Below are 13777 nucleotides of genomic sequence, written 5' to 3' on the forward strand. Positions count from 1 at the left end.
AGTTAGGCCTCATGAAACAGTTTGTAGGCATTGCCTAAAGATGGACTTTGTTTTACGGACACGACTTTCGAAAAATGACGTTCGACGTTAACTTTGAAACCACAATGACCATAAATGAGAAAATTGTTAGAAAATTCTTACTCAGAATATGGTACTACTGTAGCTAAATTTGAAGAACCTGAGGGTTCACTTTTTGAACAGTCATCTTGAATACTTCCCTGAAAATTTGGGAGACGTTACTGGCAGGGTGAGCGTTTTCACCAGGATATTAAATTGATGGAAAATGCTAGCAGGGCCGCTGGATCACCTCACCGAGAAGCTCTACAAGCGACTCATCGCAGAAAAGGCTACACAAGAAACTTCAAAGAAAAGAGAAAAATATAAACTAATTCCATCTGACTAGTGAGTAGATTAGCTACGTTTAGATGACTAAAACAACTAACAGCGATACCCAATAGAATACTTATAACTTACATAAGAAATAGTGTGTATTGCTGAAGATCAGAGTGGCTTTCGTACTGGTCGTTCTTGTATAGACAATGTGTTCTGCTTAAAACAAACAATAGAAAAGCGTTTGGAACATAATATGGAGACACACATGGTATTTATTGATCTTCAAAAAGCGTATGACAGTGTCCCATTAGCCAAGCTATGGCAGGTGCTAGAACACAAGAATATTCCACCGATTTACATTAATCCTGTAAGGGAGTTGTGCGATGATATGACGAGTGTAATAAATTTGGAGTGCTATAGTGTGATATTTGGAAAAGAAAATGTGAACCTATGGGTGTTAAAATTGGAGACCATACACTGTACAGCTTGCATTTTGCTGATGACCAAGTAATACTTGCAGAAGATCAAGATGATATCCACTACATGTTACGAAAAATAGATGAAGAATATACTAAGTGGGGCTTATCAATTAATCCATCAAAAACAGAGTACGTAGTAGTGGGAGGTGAAGGAAAGTACTTCACTACTACTAGGTACTTCAGTACTAACTAGGAAGCAAACAAATTCAAAATACTGATAGCTATAAATATCTCGGTGTAAACATTACAGCCACTAGACATATTTTATTATATACGCGTAGAACTAATATTTAAAGATTTCTATTAATGTTAACTTAAAGAAATAGACAACAATATGTTTCATTTAATTTGTATAAATGCATTATAAAGCGTTTTTATGAAGAACATTTGTTCGGAACACACTGTAACTGTAATCGAACGAAGGTGAAATTTTGGCATAAATGACAATTTTGGTAACACTTATTTGACACTTTTTATATTTTATTATTTTAAATTTTAAAGTGAATACCTCTTCTTTTATATTTTTTCCTATTAAATAAAATCTGTTCTTTTTAGAACAAAATTAGTGTGTTTTATTTCAAAAATGTCACGTAAGAATTTAAATAGTCGTTGTAAAGAGTATAATAATAATTATGTACCTATTTGATTTAAAATGGATTCAGGATTTTTTTATACTTTGGCAACTATGTCAACTTCGATCTCTGACGTAGATAATGACGTGCAACGGTTTGTAAATTAGATGGACTGTAGGTACACAAAGTTGACTAGTCAATAAACCACCAGTTTTATAAAACATATCCAAAACAATATACAATTCGCTAATTTAAAATGAAAGTCGCAAAATCAGATGTAACTTTTTAATAAATATATTAATAATGGTTAAATATTGATAATTCAGTAAGGAGAAAGTCCTAGTCTCACGTCAATAAATATATCGGATACAGAGCTCACTAGTGGCATGACACATGACATTCAAAGCAACCTGTAAATGTATGGAAATACAGCATTAAAACGAAAAATCTGGAAGTATGAGACCTGAATAACTAAAAGAAGGGCAAATAATAGTTGATATCCAATACTCTATTTAAAATAACTATGCCCAAAAGTGATATATAAAATCCCAAACTGCTCCAAACATGTTCCCTGCAATTTTATGTGTAATGTCCTAGGGTGGCTCTGCCTGCGCGCATAAGATAGCTCCTTGCGGCAAGCTTGACTGCTTCTCAGTCTCTGAGTTGATTTCATAGATTAAAGGCGTGCCTGGTCTACATATGACAAAATACAGTCCACAAATAGTTGTTTTATTTACAATTTCGGAGCAAAGATGTACGTCCAACACTGAATAGAAGACACATAGTTTAGTAGTGCTAACTTCATAGTGCTGGAAAAGCATTAACCTGTTGTATATCGCAAAGCTTTCTGGAGAAGAAAGCAAAAGTTTTTAAATGTATTCAAAAGGACCAGTAAGTATTCTTGAACTATAAAATGTATTATCGAGTTTTACTAAAAATTTACACTGAAATTTGCGACTTCAAAGATAAATAATATAACTCAGCAACTAGATAACAATCCTATAAATAAAACCTTTCGACTCCTTTACAGATTCGGCTCATCAGGCGGCAAATTGTTAACGTTATCGATATCGGGTAAACCCCCGACGGCGCCTTCTTCGTTTTCCGGCATCAGCGGTACGTCGCCGTGGTCTGCCGGCATCGGAGGGATAGCTGCCATCATCGACGAAACTATGGGATTCCCTCGGGAATCCAGCTCTAAAGCCGGGTCTGCGGTGGCTTCTGCAAGATTCGTGACGCTCTTAGATTTGACGCACTGGAAATCGACGTGTCGGCTCTTGGCTTCTTCTTTCTCCCATGACATGTGGATGAAGGGGCGTTGAACGTAGTTGTATATCACTTCGGCCCTTCCGCCGGGACGCTTTTTGACTTTCTCTTTATAAGTTGGATATCCTTAAAATATTAATAATCCGATATGAATAAACAATTCAATAGAGATATTTTCAGTGAATATATTTAGCCCTCGCGGTTCTCGAAAAGATAAATGTTTTATAATTAATAATATATTATATATTAATAATAATGTATTATAATTTCAAATAGGAAGGAAGGTCAAGTCGCAAAATATTTTAAAGGGCGCATAATTTTCTCTCCAGTTGGTCGCCTAATTTAGTATTTTATGCTTAGTAGTTGTCAAAAACTCTTCGTTGAAAGTTATTGTGTAAATAAAAGTAATTTATTGAGACTTCCTTCAGGAGCAGATTGCAAAATGGGCATTAGGTATGTAGCGCCCAAACGGTTTAACATACAAGGATGTATGATGGAAAAATGCAAGAGGAGAGGCGATGCGTCTAACATAGGCAAAGGGGTGCTAATACGTGGGTTGCCAAAGGGACATTAGGTATGTAGCGTCCAAACGGTTCAACGTAATTTCCCCACGTTGGGCGCCAATGTGTAACGATAAGACTACCAAAGAGAATTGAAGTACTATTATAAAAATAGTACCTCAATCAACCATGGGAGCTTATCGTCTATGCCTCGTTTAGCTCAGTATCTCAAGTGTGAGTTCGTCTTGTCTTAAACTAAAGATTGAACCTGAACTCTTAGCTGATAGCAAATAAGACAAATTTTAACTAAACATATTTATTAAAAAGAATAAAAAAACAATTAACCCTGCCAAAGCTTAACAATTAATAAGTGATACTTATTGCTTCGATGGGCTTCTTGTATGTTGTAGATGTTAGGTCCTCCAATTAACTGTTGTGTCTTCTGGAGAGCTACAGTAATATGTGCATGTAGGTCCTGACTAAGTTGTTAACAAATGTCCAATATGACCAATAAATTCGATCTGGTCAATAAATTTTCATGATTTTGAATGTGGTCAATATACTCGATGTGGTTAATAAACCCAATTTCCCCAATAAACCCAAGAGAATTTTGTAGACCATAAAATGAGGCTTATAATAATGTTTGCCTTCTTTTATAAATTTCAAAAAGAGACAAAAAATTATATTCCCACTACGTTAGAAAGTTGACTGACAGAAACTAAGTGGTAGATTGAAATGAAGTTAGCACATATGACATAGGACGTAAGCCTATGATAGAAATAGCTTTTGTCAACATGGAACAGAATATCTAGTCTACCGGACAGAAATAGATAAGGTGAATATTTATTCTACGGGGCAGAAAGAGAGAATAAAGAAACACAGAGGAAGAAAAGAAAAACAGATGGCGCCAACTACTTTTTAAATAAAAAATAGTAAAAAGAGAAATGAAGTTTAAAGTAATTAATAAATTAATAAAGAAATTAAAATGAAATAATTATTTAAATATAAATTAATAGAGATGTGACGTTTATAACGTTACAACATAGCTCTTGTGTAAGTGTCTTTGCAATATCTTCCTTGGGCAAAATTTTCGACATGTGAAAATTTTTTTTCACCGCCTCACATATACATGTAAAGAGATACCGTGTAAACAAACTTATTTCATACACATGTTTTAGCAAATTAATGTTTATTATTTTGAACAATAATATTTAGACAGCCATTTACAATAAAAAAAAATTATTATTGTAAAATTCCACAGCTAGTTTTTTGGTAACTTCTGAGCAAAAAGTATTCGATTAGGATACTATTGGAGAAAAAATTAAGCGCCGTTTAAAATGATACGCCACTTGACCTCCCTCATATTTAAAATTGTATAGACAACATTTATCTTTGCTAGAGGATCGAACCTTGCGTCACCCTGTACATAAAATGCATGCATAGACAAATTTCCAAATAAGTATCAAAAACTCTGTATAAACTTGAATTAATAATTGTTTACCTAATTAGACAAGAAAATAACACGTTGTTTTAAATACGTACCTTCTATTCCAAGCCGTATTTTCTTCAATCCTCTATCCTTCAACACCTGCTTAGCCACATCCCTGTTTTCTATATACTTGAAGAACCTGTACATCGCGGTGCTATTAACTGTCTGGCTATATTCTTCGCCCATCTGCGGTGGATATTCTTCGTCCCAGTCTACTGAATCGTCATCCAGCAGTACCACGATATGACATTCTCTATCGCCCCTCTGGGCTGAGTTTACCATCAAAGGCAGTATAAGTTTTTCGAGAAATACTTCGAATTGGCATCTGGCTCCTTCATTGGAAAGCTCATGTAACAGTCCACCTATATTCGAAAGTACATAAAACATTAAAATAACGCTTTTATCTTACCGGAGTTATTAGTATTAGAGATAGTGCAAACGCTCCTGACCACGGCGCAGTAGACGAAATTTGGTTTACAATAGAACCTTTCTGCCTTTACGTGAATTTTGACTCCGCCTTCGCGCAGCTCCATGGTCAGGAGTGTTTGCACTATCTTTAACAGTGTATTACGAATGAGAGACATGGGAACAGGGCCGAGCTGTGCCGGGGTGCGTGTGATTAGTGGGATTTTTTTAAAATTCATTTCTGTCATACATTATATTATTACATATATTATATAAAGTTAAAGTAGTATTTTGCACTTTTTACTGATTTAATTTTTGTTAGCATAAAAAAATTTCCGGTCTTTTTTTTTGTTCAAATTATAAACTGTTAATTACTGATTTAGATAACTGATGATAGAACAAGACTTTCTGGTTCACAATATCGAAAGAGAAGGATAGAAAAAGAGGAAGACCACAAGCGATTAGCTGGCTCACTAAAAAAGTTTTTTGTATCCACTACGAGTACGCAACCTCAACCTTCAACAAGCCAAGCCCTAGATGTTCAACCCTTTAAATTAAGTGAAAACGATGCAGAAGAACAGGAACAAAATAAATGGACCACCGAAAACATTACACTGGACCAGGATACAACGAATACTCCCTCATCAAATAATACGCAAACCGAAACCGCAGATATTGTTGTAAGTGGAGAGCAATTTAAAGATCCAGCCTATTGGCCAGAAGTATTGACAGATACTGTTAGACTAATAATTTTAGAATAGGTCCAGTACAATTAAAAAATATTATTTATCCTGTAAATAATTTAAACAGATCTTTAGCTCTACTTACTTCGCAAAAAAGTTAACGAATAATGAAAAAGTACCTAGAAACTGGCTTATTTATTCAAATTCTAAAGATTCGGTATACTGCTTTTCCTGCAAATTATTTGAAGTTTCTTCTAATAGTTTTAGCGATAATAATGGTTTTAGGGACTGGCAACACTTGTCTCGGGCTTTAGAAAGACACGAAACTAGTAAGGGGCGTTTCGAAAGTGTTAAGAAATGCGTTCAATTAAAAAAATCAATTGAAAAAGGTTTAACTGTCGATTATATGAATCAGAATTTATTTCAAATAGAAAAAAAAAAGATGGACATCTGTTTTAGAAAGAATTATTTTTGTGATTAAATTTTTGGCTGGACAAAATTTAGCTTTTAGGGACAACAGTCAAAAACTATTCGAAAAAGGTAATTGCAATTTTATGAAATTAATTGAGACAATTGAAAAATTTGATAGTGTAATGGCTGCCCATATCGGCATGATTTAAAAAGATGGCAAAAAAATGGCACATAATTTGGTCGATAAAATCTAAAACGTAATGAAACTTACTAAAATGAAATAATCACGTTAGTAGGAGAAAAAGTTAAAAACTATATAATTAAATCGTTAAAAATGTGCAAATATTTTTCAATTATCCTTGATTGCACACCTTTGATGACTTATGTCATCAAGAACAAATCACAATTGTTGTTAGATTTATTTTTGTTGATGATTTTTCTAACACTGTAGAGGTTCGAGAACATTTTTTAGGATTCTGTGAAGTTAGCAACACTACTGGTCGAGCTTTAACTGATTTCATATTAATTTTTTTTAAAGGAACCTGTATTGGATAAAGGAATCTGCCAATATGAAAGTCAAACACAATGGCCTACAAAAGAAATCTTAGATATTAATCCCAGAGCCTTTTTTGTCCTGGTGCGACACACAGCCTTAATTTAGTCGTGAATGATGCAGCAAAAAGCTCGCTTGAAGTTACCATTTTTTTCAGTATTATTCAGGAACTATATGTCGTATTTTCGGCATCAAAATATCGATGGAATATTCTTTTAAAAGAAGTGCCCAGGTAAAGGCTAAAACCGCTCTCTGATAACCAGTGGGAGAGTCGAATTGATGCCATAAAGACACTTAGGTATGAATTGGAAAAAGTTTATGATGCAATGTTCGCAATTTATAATGATACATCTAGAGATAATGACACAAGGAATACTACAAGTTCCCTGATTAATAAAATAAAATCATTTAAATTTATATGTTCCTTAGTTGTTTGGTACAATATTTTAGTAAAAATAAATATAGTTAACAAAATCATGCAAAAATCTGATGTTATTTTACCAGAAGCTGTGCAAATGTTAAAGAACTAAAATATTTTTTACAGACATGAGATCCGACAATGAGTTTATAAATTTGTTCAATGAAGCTAAAAAATAGCTCAAGAAATGGATGCAGTTCATACAGTTCAACCAAGAAGAAAAAAGACTTTTTATGAATATGAACATAAAGATGAGCCAATTCAATCTCCAGAATTACATTTTAAAGTAAATTTGTATTTTTATATTCTTGATATTGCCATCTCAAAATTAGATGAGAGATTTCAAGATTTAGAAACACATGTTGAACCTTTTGGCACTTTAAATAACTTAAGTGTCTTTTCTAAAGAGGAAATAATGAAATATTGTACCAATTTACAAACTAAACTAACTCCCCGGCAACAAAAAATTTAGATATAAATGCAATACAGCCCTGTTAAGAATAGAAGTCGTAACTGACAAAATCCCTATTTTGAGATATTCGATGTTTTAGATTTGATTAATTGCCATCAACTGTAATGACTCATTAAAAATCTTGTTACAACATAGCAATATATTTTTTGAGTACAAATTTAATGAGTGCGTCAATTTTCTTTCAGAGTATTTGAAATTAGACTTTTGATAGATACGACATTTAACCCTAACAAATCATAAAAATAAGGTAAAGTAAAAAGTCTTATCTTAATCAAAGTTATAGTTTATTAAGATAAACAAAATAACATAAAGTCACAATCAGTTTTTTTAATCATCTAAAGCTCCAGGTCCCATTGAAGTTGGTAAATTATTCCAAAACGTTTGTCTGGCATATGTCTACACAGTTTGGATAGTTGTTTTCTTTCAGTTGTTATGCCTCTAGGCATGGACTTGGGTGAAGGTTTTGTCATTCCCTGTCTTGAAATCTTTGCATTTAGAATATTTAGTTCACTTTCTGTCTCTGAGGTGAAGCTGGTTTTGTACGAAAAAGTATATTTACCTCTAGAAAAATTTACTTGAACCATTTGATTTAGGTATGGCCTGGGATTAATTTTATTCAGTTTATATGCAGAAGTACCATCTTGCCATTCAAAAAAGTCAGCTAATTCCATAACAATTACTTTAGCATTACTTGCTGCATTTGCTACTGCATCCGGAAAGTCTTTAAAATCGTATATTTTACCCATTTGCTTCATGGAGCGTTCCACTTGGCGGTGGAATGAGTCCGCAGCCATGAAGGTATGGCCAGGCTCAAAATACTTATTACTTAATTTTTCAAGTGAGATATCCTCAGAGTTTACAATAAACGTAAATAAAGTAAACAAAACCCAGTTTTTATTTTGAGCAGAGCAATTGTCAAGCCACATTATAACATTTTTAGCGTCTCGGTGAGACAAAAAAAATTGATAGAATGTGCTGGCAATATCCGACTTACTCCGTCCGGCTATTCCTTCGTGGAATAAAATTGCAGTTGGTACTGTTGGCTTTCTAGCAGTGACGACAAAACTCATTAAAAGCAATTATTCTAGGTGTAAAAATAATCTTAAACATATCCATTCTCGGAAGCATTATGACCTAGAATATCACAACAAAATAAAACATTTATAATTAATATAATATTTTATTACCTTTTGCAAATCAGCTGAAACTACCGTTGATGTATCGTCTTAGTTACTTTTTGCAGATGAGTCAGTTTGGTATTCTGATCTGGCGGCAGGGTGTTTATTTTGATGTACACTAAAGTTGATGCATTCCTCACAATTATCCACCAATGCATCCTTTTTGTGAGACGTGGATTTTGAATGCAAGTCAAATGATTCACACAACTAGCACTCTTCGTGTCCTAATTTTACAAATGAAATATTTAAAGTTGCGAGAACTTCTCGATATAAATAACACGAAAACTTGATATTTGGATATTTTTCAATAAAATTCTGGTACATCATTTTTATTGTGATTGTCACTGGGAAGATAACGTCGTTCTGGTGCGTGTTCCCGACGGTAGTGTGGTTCTGTGGATTTGAAAGATTCTATATGTTCTTTAATAATATTTCGATCTGTTTTAATTTTTCCTGTCTTTCCTTGTTTATTATTGTTGACCGTCACTTTTGAATTTATTTTAGTAAGGGCATCTCTAATAACTCTGTCATTTTTCTTTTCATATCCCAGCGTTCTCATAAAAAATATTTTGCAAACACTTTGTTTGCATCCGTCATTGTCTTTAAGAAAATATAAAAAACTTTTCGACCTTCTAGACACAACACTAGCTGTGGTTTTCCGTTTGGTTACTTGTTCAGATGCGGTATTAAAAATAAAAATTTTCTGTTCGTCTTTTTGCAATTTCCAAAATTCTTCATTTATTTCTGTTCGTATCGCTTCTGTAATTTTTTCGGAACATCTTCTCTTTACACCGTGCTTACCAATTGTGGCTGTTAATTTTCTTTTTTTTTTTCTCATTACTAGGCTCTCTTTAAATTTCTTTCGTTTATGGATTTCCCCTGTTTTAGTTAAATTGTCTTTTTCCGCCCTTTCAACAGATACATATATTATATCTACCAAGATTTCTTGAATAAAAGGGAGACAGTCGTCCTTATCTTCTTCTTCACCTTTGGAATCAGATTCTTCAGGAACAACATTTGCAGCTCTCAAAGTTATATCACTAATAATCTTCACTTTATTTAAACCTTTTCTGTTTAATTTCGGTTCCTCAATTTCTTCCGTCTCTGAACCTGACAAAATAAAATCGGGGTCATTATCATGCTGAAGTTTAGGTTTCTTCACGACACGTCGTCGTAAACTACGTATTTTCTCCCTTTGTTGGTTATTTAAAATATGCAGCATTTTAAATGCTCTGCTATTTCTGTCCATTGTTACTGGTTCAGTTAATAAAATTTAATGTAAACACACTTGAAAACACTATAACAATAAGATTAATACTATTACAGTAAATAACTGAAAATCAGATACGCCGAATAATACTTACAACCGTTTAATTTTTAGGTTAAGAAACTAAAAAGGCGGGAACACTATGAATGATTAGGTTAGTACTTCCTATTGTTAGAATATTTTGTCGAAACTACACAATTGTGAAGCAAATTTGTCGTAACTACAAATCGTCTTGTGAAGATACGACTAAAAATGTTACAACTGGAGATTCGACAAATTGGCTTAACATAAACTGTAAAAATGCAGATCCGACAAAATTTTAAAGTGGAATAACTTATTTTTAAACAGCAGATAGGACTTTCATTCTTTACATATAGGTAGATTATTTGGCTATAGTGAAGTCGTTTTACCCTGTCGTATTTCGGATTAACACCCGAAAAATAATTTATGACTCTAGTTACAGCCACTCTGTTATGCTTTCCCTTTTCTACCTGCTTTGTGGTACCGGACCTCCTACTGGTCGGCTGTAGTACTTGAGGATAAATCAGCGCTACCAAAACAATTTTGTTTATAATTTATAAGAAACTATTTAAAAAACAAGAATTCCGAATTTGCCAGACAATTTGTGTTTCTTGACGAAACATGGATTTTTGCGAAAGGAAATAATACCAAATCATCCTGGCAAGATGATTCTACCAAGTGCTATTCGAGTACTAGTGCGAGTAATGGCAAAAGATATATTATATTGCATGCAGGAAATACGGAAGGTTTTATACCCAATGCTAGTCTTATATTTTATTCGACAAAAAAAACTGATGATTACCACGGAAATATGGACGCTGATATTTTTGAACATTGGTTTGAGGAAAAATTATTAAAAAATCTGGAAAATCCGTCATTAATAGTCTTAGACAATGCTTCATATCACACCAGAGAGGAGGAAAAGTTTCCCACAAGCAGCTGGAAAAAAGAAGACTTAAGAAAGTGGCTGTCGGAGAAAAATATAGAACACGAACATCTAGTTTTAAAAGCTGAATTATTAAATAAGTGCCAAGAACACATTACTGAAAAAAAATTTGTCGTTGACCAAATGGCACTAAAATATGGTCATGAGGTCCTAAGACTACCACCATATCACTGCCAGTACAATCCAATTGAATTGGTGTGGGGCATCACTAAAAACTACTATGATAAACATGCATGTAAGACCACCGACGAAGCCAGCGTTTTACAACTCTGGCAAGATGCACTAAACCAAGTCAATGAGGAACAATGGCGAAAATGTATTGAGCATACTGAAAAAAAAATTTAGAGTCATATGAAATAGAACAAGTTATTGATGAAGTAAGACCTTTAATTATTCGTAATGATGAAGATTCAGATGAATCGGATAGCGAGTCAGATAGTGATGATACCTGTCCATAGATTAAGACGTAGATAGAAAAATTAACACAAAAAGGTATCAACCACAAAAAAAAAATAAAACAAAAACCGCATGCAGGAGAGAGCCGGAGGCACGCCGCACGACGCTCTTGAATGCAAGCACCAAAAAAATTAGATTAGCAAGTAAGGTAGATTAAGGACATGACTGGACGAATGACTGGGTATTAGACGACGGATGAAAGGATTCGATGCTTGCTCGCTCTCGACTGCACTTGGTGCAGAAAAGGGAAAGCAAGTATCGGCACACACAACCATCATTAGATCGCCAAACAATTGCTTTGACCGGTAGTGATAAAGCCAAATGGGCTAACCTACCAGTTAAATGTAAATACACGGAAATCTCCCATTGCCTGACGGGGGATACCGCGAAATAGTCGAGACCTGGCTCCAAAGACCAGGGGGCGGAGGAAAGCTGGGGCCGGTTGTACTGCAGGAGGACAACCTACCTCGGTGGGTTTGGGAAGGTGTGTGTGGGAAGTAGGAATAAGTCCTTGTTTTATATAGATATATATTTTTATAGATATATTTATAAAATATATAAAAATAAAAATATAATACAAAATTTTGAACACCAAGTATTAACATTGGCAAATTTTTTTATGCTTAAATAAAAATAGAGTTTAGTACACGCTGAAAAAGAATTTTTGTTTTTTCAGCATAAATATTAACCACAATATTAATTTTTGAAGTTGCATGTGTAATATGAAAAATTTTTCAAAAACTTTAAATATCTCAAAAACGGCTATTTTTTCGAGAATGGTAGCCCAATAAAAATCGATCCAGAATTTTACGTAGATTCTAAAAAAAATAACAAAAAGCACAGTTTCTATTTAAAATAAGAAACTTAATGGCGACTTCCGGTACAACCGGAAGTGCTAGAAGAATGCAAATATTTAAAAAATGAAGAATGCTTTGCATAACCCATTATTCCAAGTTTGCAGAAACCAGTGACGACCAGAACTTTGAAAACTTTTAACCAACATGTTGCGTGAATGACCCTGTATATTTCATACTCAATGTTTATCAATTTACATTATGATATTCAATTATTATAAAACATAATACAAAGTTATTTTATTAAAAAAATCCCTAATGTCGTATTATCAAATTAAGAAAACCGTACATTTTTAATTTGAGAACCGCTGACTACCTGAGGCAAATCTGAACAGACACTTTTATTACTTATGCGACAGGCTAAAACGATCCTACTATATCAATGTATTGGCGTTATAACCTAAAACAAACTCAAAATTGCAGATACGACTTCTATTCTTAACAAATAAATCAAATCTTTACAATAAGATCGATATACTGTCTATTTACATTTCTAATAAAAAGAATATGTCGGCCAAAGAAGTGTTAGCATATCTCGGTGCTAACGAGTTAAAAGGAATATTTCTTAATTTATTTGTTGCACTTAGAATATTTTTAACTATGCCAGTCACTGTAGCTCATAGGGAGCGGTCATTTTCAAAACTTAAATTAATAAAAAACTATCTAAGATCTACCATGAGCCAATCCAGGCTTACAAATTTAGCTATAAGAAGTATCGAGGAAGATATTTGTTTTAAAAAGGTAAAAGATATATAGAGATATTTGTTTTAATTTAGATGTGACTAACCTAGTTAGGGAATTTGCACTTAAAAAGGCAATATAAGTCGATTTTAGTATTCAGAGTGTTTCTTTTTTCTTTATTTTACTTTATTTTTCGTAAAATAACTATGTAGATTTTTGTATTTTGATTAAAACAAATTATATTTATGTACATAATATGTTGTATAAGTTCCTATTTATATTATAGGTCTGTATGTATTCGTTGACTTAATAAATATATTTTTATGATTTAAATGTTCAAAATTGTGATTTATTAATTTTCCCTAATTTGCGATGTTTTCTTATACAGGTTTCCCAAAACTGCTGACGAGGCGGCAAATTTGCTTCTTGCACCCGGGCGGTAAAACCTCTAGGCTCGGCCCTGCATGGGAAATGAAAGAAAAGAAAAAAAAGCAAGAAATCTAAATATAACCATGAATGTTGCGAACTATTCAAAAGAAATACCTTGGATGTCTCAATGGAATCAATCTGCAAACCGTTTAAAAATACATATCTGGGTAGAGAAATACATTGCCAACTAGACCATTCAAAGGAAATCCACAGAAGAATTGAAATCGCCACATGAGAAACATACTTTGCAACCTAAAATTGGCCATACCAATAAGACTGAGAACACACTAAGATGTTATATATGGTTCCTGCTTCTGTAAGGCTGCGAAACTCAAGCAAGGCGACATCAACAAGTTAAACGCAT

At 33.4% G+C, this 13777-nt stretch overlaps 1 protein-coding gene across 3 annotated transcripts in view; it reads right to left on the reverse strand.

Moving 5' to 3' along the window:
- Positions 1-1071: 1071 nt before the first annotated feature.
- mri (BTB/POZ domain-containing protein mrityu) overlaps positions 1072-13777 on the reverse strand; it is a 33279-nt gene continuing 20573 nt past the window's right edge. For all 3 annotated transcript variants that reach the window (XM_072545113.1, XM_072545114.1, XM_072545115.1), the window contains 2 exons: positions 4693-5001; positions 1072-2776 (listed from right to left, as the gene is read on the reverse strand). In XM_072545113.1, coding sequence (XP_072401214.1) covers positions 2409-2776; positions 4693-5001 — 677 coding nt within the window. In that variant the 3' untranslated portion in view covers positions 1072-2408. The remainder of the gene's footprint in view (positions 2777-4692; positions 5002-13777) is intronic.

The sequence above is a fragment of the Diabrotica undecimpunctata genome, chromosome 9 (genome assembly GCF_040954645.1).
Source record: "Diabrotica undecimpunctata isolate CICGRU chromosome 9, icDiaUnde3, whole genome shotgun sequence".
Classification (NCBI taxonomy): domain Eukaryota; kingdom Metazoa; phylum Arthropoda; class Insecta; order Coleoptera; family Chrysomelidae; genus Diabrotica; species Diabrotica undecimpunctata.